Below are 15,993 nucleotides of genomic sequence, written 5' to 3'. Positions count from 1 at the left end.
GTTGACTTTTTTTTTACTTTGTTGACCGTTAACTTTGTTGACCAGTTTGACTTTGGTTCAAACTTGAAGGAATTGGGTTATTGATTCAGGTCCTACCTTTGTTTCGTGCTAGTTGGTTCACCAGAGAGATCAGTGCAGGGAGTGGGATTGTTGTTGTGTTTCCTTGGGTCTTCAACTCACGTGAGTTTTCTCACTATATTACTTATGTCATAGTAGGGTGTGTGCTAGGCTAGCTGAGTCTTAGCTGTTGATGGCTATTATGTGTATTTACCGAGTTGCTCTTAACTCCAACACTGCCGATAATCCTAGCGTTGCTGATAATCCATAGTTGTTATATTGATATAGGGGTAATGGTATGCTGGTTAGAGTACCAGGGGGTCAGTGATAGTCTATTTGATTGTTATATGGGTTGTATGCAGTCATGTAGAATAGCCTAAGAACTCTTGATCTAGGATTTCTTGCCTATTTCTTGTTTAGTTGTGGCTCTAAAGGGGGATCACTTGTCTATCTCACCCCTGATTAAATATAACTATGCATTTAATAGTGGTTTATCAATGGTGACGTATAGTACTGTGTAAGGCCTGACATGCGACAGTGATCTATTAGTCTGGTAGGCTAGTGTAGGTGTTGTATGTGATTATGTTCTTATTTGCTGATTATTGTTATGTGTTTCTGAGCTGCTGATAGCTCCAGGGCATGTTGTTAGCCTGTTGCGACTGCTGATAGTCCCTAGGGTTTTTGATAACATATGGGGCATGGTCTTAGCCTACATGGCATGCTGTTAGACCATTGGGACCGCTGATAGTCTCCAGGGTTACCGATAACCCACAAGACATGATGTTAGCCCATTGGGACTACTAATAGTCCCCATGGTTGCTGATAATCCATAGATGTTTATATGTTGTGTTGTATGTGATATTTTGGGGGAACTCACTTAGCTTTGGCTTAGAGTTATGGATTAAATGTCTTTTCATGTATCATTGATGGTAGTGGGAAGTCGAAGGCATGACAGTACATAGTCATCAACGAAAATGCATATTCCACATTGATTATATTACTCTGATTTTCAAACCACTGTATTTGGAACATATGGGTTTTCCTAACTAGGTTTTTATGTAAATGGTCATTTTACCTTATTTCAAAAATGAAAAGTTTGCTTGTGAAAATGGGACGTTATGCATTTTTTTGATCCATGACCTCCTTTAGTACTTCATTTGTAAAACTCAACATAATGACACTATGTTCCTTTGTCAGAATGTCTACCTTCTTTTCAGGCTCCATGTCCTTTTGCAATTTTGCCTCTTCTTCTAGTGCCACTGCACATCCTTGTTGAACCAGAAGATCCTTCATCTTCACTTTCCATAAAGTGAAGTCATTTGAATCATTGAATTTCTTCAAATCAAATTTGTGAGTAGATATCTTCAATCACAGGAACTCAAACCTTAGCTCTGATACCATTTTCTATGATTGCTACTAGCCCAACCATGCTTAACATAAAAGAAAAATAAGGTTCCATTTTCTAAAACCAACTGGTGATAGAAGGGAATAACCATTTCCTTATATGCTAGCATATAATTTTTCTTTTTACCAATATGGGATTGGATTTGCATCCCAACAATCCTTCCATCAAACCCAAGTTTTGCCCTTTGTGTCCCCTTCAATGACTATTCATCAGATCCAACCCTTTTCATACCGTCGATACTCTTGGGACACGCTCACCTAACATGGGGCCATTAGGAGAACTTTTGATACAAGGCTTCAAAATCAACTTCGTTGGACTGGAAATTACTAGGGATTGCTCTAGTTGCATCGACCACATCATCTAGGCTATGACCATAGCTCTAATACCATTTGTTAGGATCGCTACTAGCCTAACCATAATCAACATAGAAAAACAATGAGGTTCTATTTTCTAAAAACAATTGGCTTAAAAAAAATGGAACCACATTATTCTTCTATGTTGAGCATGGATGGGCTAGTAGCGATCCTAACATAGATTTTATGAATGATATAGGAAATATAGGAGATGACGTCATAGAAAATTTAGAGAACAACATTCATATAGATGTTTGGAAGGAAACAAAAAAAAACAAAATTAGGTTAGGAATGCAATTTGAAAGAAAGGAGAATGTGAAAAAAAAAAAGTAGTAATATTTTGGTTTATAGGTCAAAATAGAGAGTTTAAAGTGTACGAAAGTAAACATACCAAATGGGTAGAAAAATGTAAGACTAAGGTGGGTGAATGAGAAATCTCTAGTACTATGCACCATGCACAACCTTCTCAATGGTATATCCGTGAAATTAAGAAGAGAAATAATCATATGTGGCAGATTGCATGTTGGGTAGATGAACATAACTGTTTTGGATCTTGTATCGGCAATAATAACATAAATTTAAACTCTGTAGTTATTGCCTAATACTTTCTCCATTCAATTTGAAAAGATGTTGCTTATCCGGTGAAACATGTAGAAGCAGATATAAAAGATCATTTACATGTTGATGTTTCTTATTATAAGCCATGACATAGAAGGAGAAAAGACATAAAGACTATTAGGAGAGTAACTTTGTTGATTTGCTTAAGTATATTGCAGCTTTGCAGGCTTCAAACCTTGATATAATTGTGAATTTGTTTCAAAAAAAATATCTCATCACAAGTGGAAAAATTAAAATATATTTTTTGGGCTTTTGGACCAACTTTTAAAGCATTTCATCTGTGTCGCCCTGTAATTTCTATCGATGGTACTCATTTGAGGGTTCTTACAAAGCAAAATTGCTTGTTGTTTCAAAAGATGTTAACAACAATATATTGCCTATTGCTTATGCCATTGTTGATGAGGAGATAGTTCATAGTTGGTGTTGGTTTTTGGGTCATTTTGGAAACTTTTTTGCTCCAAATAGACAATTATGTGTTCTTTCCAATAGGCACAAAAGAATCATTCATGCTATGGAAAATCTAGAGGATTGGAAAGAGCCATTAGCATACCATCGTTTTTTTCTGAGGAATGTGAGAAGTAATCTCATGAAAAGGTACAAGAATGTGAGCCTTAAAACACTTTATTGGGCTAGGTAGCACCATAAAAAAGGAAGTTCAAGAAGTATATAAGGGAAATAAAATCAGTCAATATGGAAGCTTTGCAGTATTTGAAGGAAATTAAAAGAAGTTAATGGTGTCTTTTGAATTATGAAAATCATCGATGGGGTTCCTTAACAATCAATATCTATGAGAGTATGAATAATGTATTACGAGGAGCGAGATAACTGCCAATTATGGTGTGTATTGACCTTACATTCAATAGAATTGTGAAACTTTTCATAAAGCAAAGTAAGTATTGCAATGAATTGTATTACACCTATACCAAAATGAATGTGGTGTTTCTTTCTTAAACATGACACTCATGCACAAAGTCATGTTTTATCATAGTTTCACTACAACGAAGGTGTTTAAAGAATTATCAAAAGGTCACAGATAAATGGAACCGGAGGAAATACACAAACTGTTAATTATTTTCAACATGTGGCAAATTGAGAGATTTCCATGTTCACATGCACTTGTAGTTTGTCGAAATAGAGGGGACAACCGTCTCTCCATTGTAAATAACGTGTACACTACTATAGCACAAACAACAATACAATATTGGGTTCGTACCACTTCCTCATGTTGATTATTTGTTGGATTCAAACTTGACGATTGAAGCAGATTACTCAAAACTTTCTATTCATCGAGGACGAAGGTGTGCCACCCGAATTCGTAATGAGATAGACATTTGTAACATCCCAAAAATCCGTACCAAAAATTTTCTTTAAATCATTACCAAAGTCATATTCATAAAAACATATCATAAGTCATAACATGAATTCAGAGTATCATTTCCAAAACATATTTTCATTATCAGAGTAAAACATCCCAGGCTGACTAATCAATGGTGTGTGCCATGCGATCACCCCGAGCTCTTCCCTCCGCTACCGGAAGTACCTGAAACCAACACTGAAAACCGTAAGCACAAAGCTTAGTGAGTTCCCCAACCTACCACATATCCTGCATAAACACATACAACACATACTGGGCCACGCCCGCTATTTCGGGCCTCGCCCGCTACCTCGGGCCTCGCCCTGGCTTCGAGCCCCGCTCGGATATAGATATGTTTCACTTAGGCCTCGCCTGTCACTGGGCCTCGCCTACAAACGTATACTAACACATAAACACAACACAACACATAAGCTAAACAATACTACTGAATCCTGTTCTAAGGCCTCGCCTATCTTGGGCCTCGCCCCTGTCCTGCTACTGTTGAGTCATGGAACCCCGTCCACGCTCCTACTGATAGTCAAATACGGGCCTGGCCCACACTCACTCTTTTCCTAACTTGGGCCTCGCTCCTGCTCTACTACTAATGAGATATGGAACCACGTCCACACTCTGCTGTTGGTGAGATACGGGACCTCGGCCGTACTCACCTCCTACTAGGCTCATACAAGTATCACACAGACAACAAGTATACTCTATCATGCAAACAATTCCTGGGCACCCGTCCGCTATCAATGGACCTTGGTCCCAATTATCATATTGTCATATCGTGCCTAGGGTTAACCCCTGGGTCTTCCTACTCATATCTACATGGGCCGGCATTGTGGCCTTAGACCCATCCGCACAAAGGGAAACTCAACTGGTACTGCTGAACTTGCTGGTAATCCCTCTAGCCGTTGTCTGACCACTCCCTCTGAACTGCTGCTCCACTAGCTCCCCGAGCTACCAATATCAATATAACACTTACTTTACCTGTCCTCTAAAAGTCAACTAAGTCCACCCTGGTCAAAGTTAAACTCCTGGTCAAAGTCAACCTTCCAGGTCAACCCTACTCGTCGAGTTTGCCTACTGACTCGCCGAGTTCATACGCTCAGAATCCTTTCATTCGCAACTCGACTCGCCGAGTCAGCCCCTGACTCGCCGAGTCTACCGATTTCCGAGTCCTGTCCTGACCAACTCACTGATTCCCCACTCAACTCACTGATCCGAGTCTTAACTCGAAGGGTTTGTGGTTTCGCGACTTGACTCGCCGAGTCCAAGGCAATCTTTAACAGACTCGCCGAGTTGTTCATCCAACTCGTCGAGTTCATCTCCATCTTCATACTACTCGTCGAGTCCACTCGAAGGACTCGCCAAGTCTATTCAGCCCTTCAAATATTCCGAGGCTTTTGAGTCATGCATGGACTCCAAACTGTAGATCCACTCTTCTAAAGCTTATTCCTCACGTAAAGTGGCAAACTTTACGTGTAGCTAAGGAGATCTAGGCTCAAAACACTATAAACTAGGGTTTAAGACAAAGAGGCTTTACAATCAACCCATAGACTGATACTTTACGATTCTCTAGGCCAAGATACGCTTAGATCTGAAGTATCAACTTCAGATCTGGGCTTCTAACTCGAAATGGTTCTTAAACTTGCCCTGAAAGCCCCAAATCACATGTTAAAGGTTGATCTATGAAAAAGAGTGAAGGTAGCGACTCAATACCTTCAAATGCTCTAGAAAATCCCACAAACTTTGGATCTACTGCCAATCCTTGAGTCCCCAATGGTTCCCTTCTTCCTTCTTCCTTCAAATCACCCAAAATGGCAAGAAAGCTTGAATGTGCAAGAATTGAGGCTTAGGGTTTCGTATTCTGGATAAGAGAGGCTATAAGGAACCCTAAAGGAGAGAATGAGATGCTTAAATAGTGCACAAAGTCCCGCATTTAGGGTTTCCCTCTTCAAACCGAACTCGCTGAGTCCTCTTTGCCGACTCGCCGAGTCAGTTACTTAATCGATCCCCCGGATCCCGCTCCGACTCGTCGAGTTCCTCGCTGGACTCGACGAGTTGACCCTTTACTTAGGGTTTTCTTTCCTTTCTTGGCCTTTCTGATTTTGAGTGTTACAACATTCATCATCCAGATGAACCTCGTAGATGTACAACGCGCCACCAATAAGTTCATAATAGAAGAAATTGTTTAAATTCTCAACCAAGATTCAATGAGTAGTAAACCATGTTTTTGTTTTATTGTGTTGTAATTTCATGTTGAGTTGATCTTGTATTTTCATGTGTGATTTTGTACTTTGATTTCTAAATTTTAATAATGTAATATTAGTTATGTGTTTTCTTATTTCTTATTTCTTACAATATTAAATATCAGTATTAATGAAAATGTATAAATGAGATATATTTGGTATTGAAAGCTAATAAGTGTTAATTATAAATTAAATAATATATTTACGCTAAATATTATTAAAATTATGTAATTGTACAAAATACACATAAAAAATATAATAGGATGTAGTCATAACATATTTCATAAAATAAGGGTCATTGTTGTTATAAATTAAATAATATATTTATGCTAAATATTATTAAAATTAAGTAATTGTACAAAGTACGCATCAAAAATATAATAAGATGTAGTAGTAACATATTTCATAAAATAAGGGTCAATGTTGAATATTGCTGAAAGACTATTTTGTAAATTTGAAATATATATAATAAGATGTTAGTAACATATTTTTATAAATGTTATAATTATAACATAATTTTATAAGACAACGGATCAATGTTGTAAGTTATAAGGGACCGTAAGTATCAATATAATATTTACGTATTGCGTCGGTAGGCCAACAACCCCATTTCTACAAATACATTTAAAAAAGACCCTTTCTACCAAGCTTATGAAAAACAATCCCCTTTTTCAAAAAAAAAAAAAAAAAAAAACACCTCGATCGTGATGTCAATGGGAAAATCGTAAGAAAAAAAAAAAGGCAACAAGAGGTGACTGGCGGCTAGGACTTGCTTTCAATCTCTTATTTGTGTAATAAACATTAATTTTCTCTTCATCATTATGATTGAGAATAGCCCTAGAATGTTTGTCCAGCCCAGTCTTGTTATATGTTATAAATACAGTTTCAAAGTAGGTTTGTTCTAAATATCACGCATGAGCATCTTGGAATAAAAACTTATAATCATATGTAATCGTGTAAATATTGTTAAAATAGGAATATTTTGTAATAGAACACAAAAGAAACTTGTAAAAATTTGTTGGAATAGGAGTAATACAAGACATATCAAGATTCATGTAATATTTCATAGGTTCATAAGACGAAACACACCTAAAGCTTAAGACGAGAAGCACCATCATTTGGCCTCCCACTCTCAAACTTTATCCCGTAGATACAAACAATGTATAAAGAATTCCAAACAATGTCAATAAATAAATACTTATACACAACCTTCCAAATCGCAACAAAACAAACCTTCATAGATAAACATGGGCTCAAAATCAACAACAGCACAGGGTTCTCACATTCCTTCCCTTCCTATGATCGTTTCACATCACAATACTCATACTTCAGAACCGGAAAAACCTCTTCTTTTTTTTCTTCTTCTCAAGGTACGCCATAACCTCTCGTTGTTGACAAAGTGATTCCTCCAAAGACTGAAAAAGAGCATAATCATGAAACATTTATAAAGAATACATAAATATGAGTTTATAACTCCACAAACTTGACTAAGACGACATTCACATCTTTTGCACAGACCATAGTTCGATAAACGTCTCTATACCACACAGTACGCATTATACAACACAGTACATAGTACACACCTATTTTGATGTGTTATGTTATGTTGTTTTTTGTCATGTCCTAACTTGTTTTGTAATATCATGTCTTAAAGTACCTTTCGGGTAGCAACAAGTTCAATTTCCAAAGCTTCAACGCGTGACAAAGCCTTATTAAGGATTTCCTCTTTCTCAGGGGGCATTTGGTTTGGTTGGTTGTTAAGGATGATAACTTTTTCCTCCAATTCTCCCACGCGCTTCATCACTGAAAGGAACTCGGCAGCCGAGACGACAGGTGGCTGCAGCTTGTAAGATCCTGGCTGTTTTTTTACCATGTCATCATCATCATCGTGGATGCCAATAGAGTAAAGTGTGGCATTTGTAAGCCTTTTGGGCATGTTGTTTGTCATACGGACCATGGTCATAACTCCCATCACCAATGTCATCATGCCACTAAAAAGGTGGTTTCCTATTCCATCAGGAGAGATAGGTTTGCGAGCATCATGGATTGGATAATAAATAGAATCATCCATAGCTTTGTCAACTATGGGTATGTGGTCATTTGACTTTTCTACCCTTGGTTGGTGATTCTTCACCAAGTCCTGCAAAATCATTTCAACAAAAATTACACTAAGGAAAAATTTTCAAATTCAACTTTAGTAGTCATTTGCAACCGAAAGAAAGGTCAGAATGGAATTGGATTCTGATTCCGATTAAGTACTATGGAATTAGGCGAACCAGGTGCCACTTACTTTTTCCTGCGATGAAATGAGACTTGGTTTCTTGATGTCCTCCTGCTTTTTGGTAGATTCAAGGTCTTTGTTGGAAGCAGAGCTTTTCTATTGATGAAAAAGAGATTAGTTTCTACTTACATGGAACCAAATGCAGGGGTGGAATGGAATTGAATTCCAATTACAACAAAAAAGTAAATGATAATACATGTCGATGAAAGAAAATACCGCGTTTGCAGATTGGCAATCTTCAGAAATTGTCTTCTCTTCTGGGATTTGATTCTTTGAACATTTGTGTTGACCATTATGGACCATCTACCACACCAAAATTAACACCACATTTAGCTTTTATAAAAATAGATACAAGATTTTTAATTAGAAATTAAATCACATAACTAACCTTCATGATTTCCGGGTCTTGCCATGGGCCCTTGTCTGATCGCATGCAACCACCTTTATCAGCACAGTTACAAGTTCCGCCCAAGAACTCTGGAAGTTGACTACTCACAAATAGGAAAAATAAATATTTACATATTATCTAAAGTTTATATCCATGAAATATTATTTTATAAAACTATAAAACTACCTAGCATCAATCATTTCCAGAAGCTGGTTTTGGAATTTGCTTCCCAAAACCTACATGTAAATAGAGCCATTGACTAGTCAACCCAATGATTTTTTCACCAAAAATGAAGTTCTCTTTTAGGTCAAAAAGTAAGAAAGAACTTACATGAATCTTAGCAGTAGTCTTTGGATCAAGGAATGATTTGACGGTGCTCCACAACATCCTAAACCCGGTCCCCGCATTGACAATGTACATTCGACATAGAGTCTATAAAAGGAAAACAAATTTATAATAAATTTGTGTAATTAAAACCTCTATTGTTTATTTTATGTTATTAGAAACTAAGTACCTCAGGATAGTTGTTTCCATCAATGTTCTGGAGAAATTGGATAAGTTCCCTAGCATTTTTGTTCATGTTCTTCAGTCCCTGATCCATAAACCAAGTAAAAATATATATATATATATACAATATTTAGCAAATTTGCATTTTGAAGAGGTAAATCTTAGCATTACAAATAACGGTTTAAGTATATGTTGTTTATGTATAGATAATTAAGATTATTATTTTTTATCTAATGGATTTAGTAAGACCAAGACTTCAAGAAGGGCAATATATGAGTATTTTCTTTTCTTAATATAGAAAGCAACAACGGCTTAATAAAGCAAGTTAAGAAAATAATACTTTTCCCTTTTAACCCCTAATTTGTTTTATAAATTTGACCTCATTTATGTTTCACTTCCATGGTGTGTCATCATTTTCCCAAATAATTTTTTTAAGCATTGACAACATTTTACTTACCACTCCTTCCATTTTGCAAATGTGCCTTTATTTTCTTAAATATTTTTCAAACATCATTTATCGAGACAACATTTTATCCAAACTGTAACTTACCACTCCTTGTACATCAAGTATGGTGGTGCTTTGATCAATGTGCTTTTTGGCAGCGATAGAGCAAGCTGGGAATTTATCAATAAACGTCCTTTCAAACTCTTTTACATGGTACTTAACATAACGCTCGAGTGTTGTGACTTGCATGAGTTTGGTAGCATCGACTCTACCAAGTTGTTCAATATAAATAGGTCTTCCTTCCTTATCAACCCCGTGGTGTCCTTGAGGATAGTATTTAAAAACATCCTCTTTTTCCTGGAAATCAAAATCCTAAACAAAAAAAAAGATGCAAATAGTTAGATTGCCGCATATAAGTTGCTTTTGCTACACGGGATACGACTACATAAAAAGGGATTGACAAGGTTTATAGGGCTATCTTTAATAATGAAGATGATGAGGGCGTTTTGCAAGACAAGAGATAAAAGTGAGTCCATATCACATGTTTTTGGGTTGCACCAAAAATTTGCAATTTTGTTTTATTGACATTTGTCCTAAATGCAATACATGACCCTTTGTTCATGTGGTTTGCTAGACAATAGATCTCAGAGTAAGTCTTTATCCGGTCTGTTTGGGTGGAACCAAAAATTACAATTCTTGTGACATCGACATTATTGTTGGCCCGAATCCAATGTAAATCAAACGCGATACATCCGTCACATCTTTTTGGGCGAGACAAATTTTTTTAAAATATTTTTTATAACATTGACATGAGCCTCTTTCTCAGACCAATGCACAACAAACTTGATACAAGACTATTTATTTGTTCATGTTTTTTTTGCAAGATATGAGAACGACGGTGAGACCATGGTTAAACCTTTTTCAGTGAAACAAAAGATTGCAACTTTTGTCCGGTTAGGGTCCCATTCCAATGTGTAAAAAAACAGGGTTATAGAGCCGTTTTGAGATAAAATAAGTACCTCCATGATTGTGTCTGTACCATAATCCTTCCTCCATTTAATCATATCAGCCCACATTTGTTTAGTCTTTTCAATATCAAATTTCCTTGCCTTCAAAAATCTGTTTCATCAATCACCATGTCAAAATATCACCCATTGTTAACTACAATAGTAGATGAAAATTATAAACCCTACACCAAGAACAAACTCAAAAGGGATTATTATTATAACCTTAACATCATGTGGTAATCATCATGTTTTATGGGTAATAATTCTTCCAAGATCAAAGCTTGACGAAAAGCATCAACTATTTTCAATTCGTCTGCATCATGTACATGCTCAACAACAGACACGACTTTCCCATTTTTCCTGCTTTTCTTGCCAAAAGAAGTCCTAAATTTGTTGGAGGCATTTATCGCTCTTTGCTTAAAGGATAGCTTATACTTCTTCTCCTCAGAGTATTCACTGTCGGTTTTTCCTAAACCTGTTGAAAAATCTTAACTTCATTTCCAAAATTTTCAGGGATATGCCATTGAGAATTCAAAGATTCTATGAAGAAACGGGTATCACAATTTCTATCTTATATTCGTATAGCACTTGTTCCTATGTTTCTTCTACGCTTCTAACTCAATGGATATATCTTTTACCAAAAAGTCAAACATGGATCCTACAAAGAAGATAGGAATAGAGAAGAGAAGAGAAGAGTATTGAAAGAAAAATATACCGGCAATAGGTCCAGACATTCTGGAACTCATGATTGCTGCCGTTTTGAATTTGAGGCCCTTGTCAAATGCCTACACTTGGTACCAAATACACATCAGTTTAAATCTAAAGAAGAATCCATATGCTAATATATAATTCATCATTCGGGGTTTTAAACTGTAATAGCAACAACAAAACGTAAATAAACAAACCAAAAAACCATAGGAAAACCAAAACTAAGGAGCTAAGGAAAGTAGAGCTTAGAAAAACAAGTGATGATTTGAGGTAGAAGTGAAAGAGAAGTAATAGAGCTCATAGAAATGGAACTTACAGAAATTATGGCAGGACAATCGATGAAGGAGAAATGGAGGTTGTTTTAATATCTCATCATTCAAAAAAGCAAATCATTAAAAAAGTAATCACCGTCCAATCGATCATGTAGAGAGAGAAAGAATCTTGTGGGGAGGAATATATTTGATTTTAGGAAGTCTTCTTCAGTCGACGTGATCATATCTGTAATTCAAGACATGGCAGCCACTATGAATGCGATGTAGACATCTCTGTCATGACTCATTTATATTTATGTGTATGCGTGTCCATGTACTTTTGTATTTATGTGGATGAATGTTTTGTTAGCGGAGAGAGTGCTTCCCCACATAGCCCGCCAGCGGGAAGATGAAACCCCTTTTTTACACGGTAACTAACTTAACTACTTTAGCGATCATATATATATATATATATATATATATATATATATATATATATATATATATATATATATATATATATATATATATATATATATATATATATATAGTTCAAGGGAAATATCCAAATACATGTCTTATTATTTTCAATAATCCATATATATATATATATATATATATATATATATATATATATATATATATATATATATATATATATATATAAAATATGGATGGTAAGTATTGTGTAGATGTAGAAATGAATGTGGACCAAAAGTTAAAAATACATAATCTAATAGAATACATATTATGATTGAATATATATTCTGATTGAATGGACATTTTGAAGAAATAACAAATTTTTGAACCATGAGTTGAAGAATAACAACATTCTTAAAATCATTTATTATTAACATTATCGAAGAATCTAAGGTCCAAAAATAAACAAAGAAAAACAATTTTTATTGTCATATTCTATAAAAATACAATGTTATTTTTTGAATTTTTGCCACATTATTAGAATACAAGCTTTATACTGAGTCATTCTTGAAAAAATCTTCATTCTATAAGAATACAATGTCATTCATGAAAAAATCTTCATTCTCATTCTTGTTTCATGCTGTTATATTTTGATATTTTGGTGTGGTGAATTTCAGTTGTCATGAAATTGTCTCTTAATTTCCATCCACCATTGTTGTTCTAAACAACTTTGCTATATTCTGAGTGGTCCTGAAACAAAACACATACAAATGTAAGAAATCATTTCATAAAATATGACTCCAAAAATACAATCATTTCAAAATACATTCTAAAAGAATAAAACTATAAGTTTTAACAAAATGTTACGGGTGAGCAAACCCGAACCAAGAAACCGAGAAACCGACAAAAATCGACGAAACCGAAACCGAAAAAATCGAAACCGAATCAAAACCGACGGTATGGGTTTTAAATTTGTAAAAACCGAGGTTTCGGTTTTGCATCCAGAAACTGACCCAACAACCCGAAAAATCGACCCCTCTTTAAAAACCGAGAAACCGACCCAGTAAACCCGCAAACCCGATGCTTTTTACTGATTATATATATATATATATATATATATATATATATATATATATATATATATATATATATTAAAAAAAATAAAAATAAATAAAAGAAACCTAGGTCATTTACTCCCGTTTTCGTTTTGCCCTACTTGGTACTCGACTACTCGCAATCTCGCATTCCCCATCGGCGCATCACACTGAAGACGAGTAGACGACTAAAGAGTGAAGTGAAGGTCCTCCATCCTCCGGCGCTCAGCCGCTCGCACATATCCGAGGCTCCGACGCCACCAACGAGACCTGTAACGGAACCACAAACCTCTGACGCCATCAACGAGACCTACAACGCCTCTAAATCGTCAAATACGGTTCGTTCCTCACTTGGTTTTGTCTAATGTGACTCGTTTACAACTGATTTCTGATTTCAATGTTGTGTTTATTTTCTGATTTCCCTTGTTGTGTTTATGTTCTGAATGTTGTGTTCATGTACAATGTTCAATGTGTCGTTGATTTCATTTTTTTTTTCTGATTTATGTGTGTTTATGTTCTGAATGTTGTGTTCATGTAGAATGTGTCAATGTGTGTCTGATTTCTATTTCTTTTTTGTCAATTTGCCTCTGATTTCGTTTTTTTTTTCTAATTTGGGTTCGTGACCTCGTTCCAAGCATTTAAGAATTCTGGAAATCTTGCTGAAATCTTATTACTCTTATTATGTTTACTTGCTATCAAAATAATCAAGGGTTTTTGTTAGATTTTGCCTGAAATCTTACTGTGAAATGTTGATAAATATTGCTGTGAAATGTTGATATATCTTGCTGTGAAATATTGCTTAAATCTTGTTGTGAAATGTTGATAAATATTGATGTGAAATGTTGATAAATCTTGTTGTTAAATGTTGATAAATATTGCTTAAATCTTGCTTAATTGAAGCTTCTTATTTCCTGAAATCTTTTGGTTTACATATGGATTGTTGATTGTTTTTTTCTATGTAGATGAAAAAGTCTCAACTAGATGCACAAACTGTTGATGTTGATGCTCCACAAACTGTTGATGTTGATGAAGGAGATGATGAAGAAGTTGCAGATAATAAAGGTGGTGGTCATAGAGTATCGTGGGTATGGCAACATTTTGATCGGGATGCCGTAAAGAAGGGTGCTAAGAAAGTGAAATGTCCATATTGTTTAACAATGACGCGAGAGAAGTTGGTGTCAATAGAAACCTGTAAATATTTTACTATTTTTTACATAATTATAAGTTTGTAATTATATATGTTTATAATTAATTAATTACATACTATTGTTTTGTACTTTTGTCTTTGTAGAGGAATTGGGGTGTGGTCAAAGGAGTTGCATGGATGACGATTTTACTTGAATTTTAAAGGTTTATAACTCAATTATTATAATTTTATACTTTTACACAAGTTTATTACTCAATAATCATTGATCAATACTAATGTTTTTTGTTTTGTAGATGAATGGGGAATTGGTGAAGAGATTTACATGAATGTGGATTGAAGATTTGTATTTGCGTGTTTTGGACTTTTGGTTGTAATTGACTATTTGACTATTCCGGACTTTATGTTTTAGTTTGATTGTGTGGTTGGTTGTAATCGTCTAATCGACAATTTCGGACTTTGTGGTTTAGTTTGATTGTGTGTTTGGTTGTAATAGACAATTTGGTTGTAAAACTCATGTTTTTTGAAGTATTTAACTTCAATTAGGTGCTTTTTGAATTATTTAACTAATTGTTCCATTTCTAGAAAATGGGTTCAAACCCAAAACCCATGGGTTTAAACCCAGAAACCGTAAGTTAATGGGTTGAACCCAAGAAACCAAGAAACCGCCCAAACCGATATCAGAAACCGAGAAACCGAACCGACAAGAAACCGATCCTATTGGGTTCTGAAAACCAAAAACCGATCATTTACGGGTTGGGTTGAGTTGGGGTCCCAAACCGACCCATGCACAACCCTACAAAATCTGATATATGTTAAAGAATAAGATATAAATTCTAGTTGAAATCCAACAAAGAATTAGCTCATTGACCCTACTATGTAAAAAAAAGTCAGCAACTTTCAAACCAAAATATGAATCTTTCTACCTACATATATAAGAACAAAAATATAGTTTTACTTACCCAAATTTAATGGATTCCCAAACTCAGCTTCTTATTTCCTGAAAAAATAATTACACATGTAATTATCATTGTGCAAACTATTTTAACAGTGCCTACATTACAATTGCAACTAAAAGGAGACTATGCAACAAAAATCCATATTAAATGACAAAATTGAGTCCAAATAGTCAACAAAAATCCACCTTATACAAAGGAGAACAAAAATTATTGAACGTTTTTTGATGAACATTTTTAAAATGACTAATGTGACCTAATAATAAAAAATCATATTGTTCCTTGATTATAACTATGAATGTATGCATAAGTATGTAGTTTTACAATTATAATCACCATAAAAAAAATTGAGTCCAAACAGTCAACGTATTTGAATGGACATTTTTCAACAAGATCCTTTTTAAAATAAAAATATACAAGAGCTTTGAGACCATCGCCTCCAATATTTTGTTCATTAACTTCTGATTTATGAACTTAACAATTCAAAAATTGCAATTAGTTAAATTCAATGTTAACATATATCTATATAATGTCAAACAAAAGAAAAGTTAATTACTATGAACCAATGGGAAATCCGATTAAAACAACACGATATACATATATAAAAGAAAAGTTAATTACACTTACTTTTTTGACCTCCCATCGTTCAAAAACATGAACACATCGTTAATTAGGATAGTGTAATCGTTAATTGGGATAGAGATTCCACATGATCATAGAATTCTTGAAGACAATGAGGACATCGGATCGATA

At 34.9% G+C, this 15,993-nt stretch overlaps 1 protein-coding gene across 2 annotated transcripts; it reads right to left on the bottom strand.

Moving 5' to 3' along the window:
• Nucleotides 1–7,069: 7,069 nt before the first annotated feature.
• LOC111919062 (phosphatidylinositol/phosphatidylcholine transfer protein SFH12) lies at nucleotides 7,070–11,851 on the bottom strand. Of its 2 annotated transcripts, none has more exons than XM_023914668.3 (13): nucleotides 11,692–11,851; nucleotides 11,383–11,457; nucleotides 10,890–11,142; nucleotides 10,680–10,779; nucleotides 9,766–10,032; nucleotides 9,223–9,300; nucleotides 9,039–9,140; nucleotides 8,895–8,944; nucleotides 8,709–8,808; nucleotides 8,537–8,623; nucleotides 8,330–8,416; nucleotides 7,697–8,179; nucleotides 7,070–7,454 (listed from the first exon to the last, which is right to left on the bottom strand). In XM_023914668.3, the coding sequence occupies exons 2-13, from the start codon at nucleotides 11,411–11,413 to the stop codon at nucleotides 7,368–7,370; spliced, it is 1,725 nt and encodes a 574-aa protein (XP_023770436.1). In that variant the 5' UTR covers nucleotides 11,414–11,457; nucleotides 11,692–11,851; the 3' UTR covers nucleotides 7,070–7,367. The 2 variants fall into 2 exon arrangements, with proteins under 2 accessions (XP_023770436.1, XP_023770435.1); XM_023914667.3 differs by having other exon boundaries at nucleotides 11,383–11,452.
• Between the last annotated feature and the right edge of the window lie 4,142 nt (nucleotides 11,852–15,993).

The sequence above is a fragment of the Lactuca sativa genome, chromosome 7, assembly GCF_002870075.4.
Source record: "Lactuca sativa cultivar Salinas chromosome 7, Lsat_Salinas_v11, whole genome shotgun sequence".
In the NCBI taxonomy this organism is placed as follows: Eukaryota; Viridiplantae; Streptophyta; class Magnoliopsida; order Asterales; family Asteraceae; genus Lactuca; species Lactuca sativa.
The sequence above is the reverse complement of the archived record's forward strand: the minus strand, read 5'-3'. Positions and strand labels throughout refer to the sequence as shown.

Excerpts from the sequence above, each read along its gene's own strand:
- LOC111919062 (XM_023914668.3), bottom strand. The coding sequence starts at position 11,413 with ATGAGTTCCAGAATGTCTGGACCTATTGCCG. Across the intron at positions 10,033-10,679 it reads GTACAGACACAATCATGGAG|GATTTTGATTTCCAGGAAAA; the intron begins GTACTTATTTTA and ends TTTTTTGTTTAG. Across the intron at positions 9,141-9,222 it reads ATGGAAACAACTATCCTGAG|ACTCTATGTCGAATGTACAT; the intron begins GTACTTAGTTTC and ends TTCCTTTTATAG.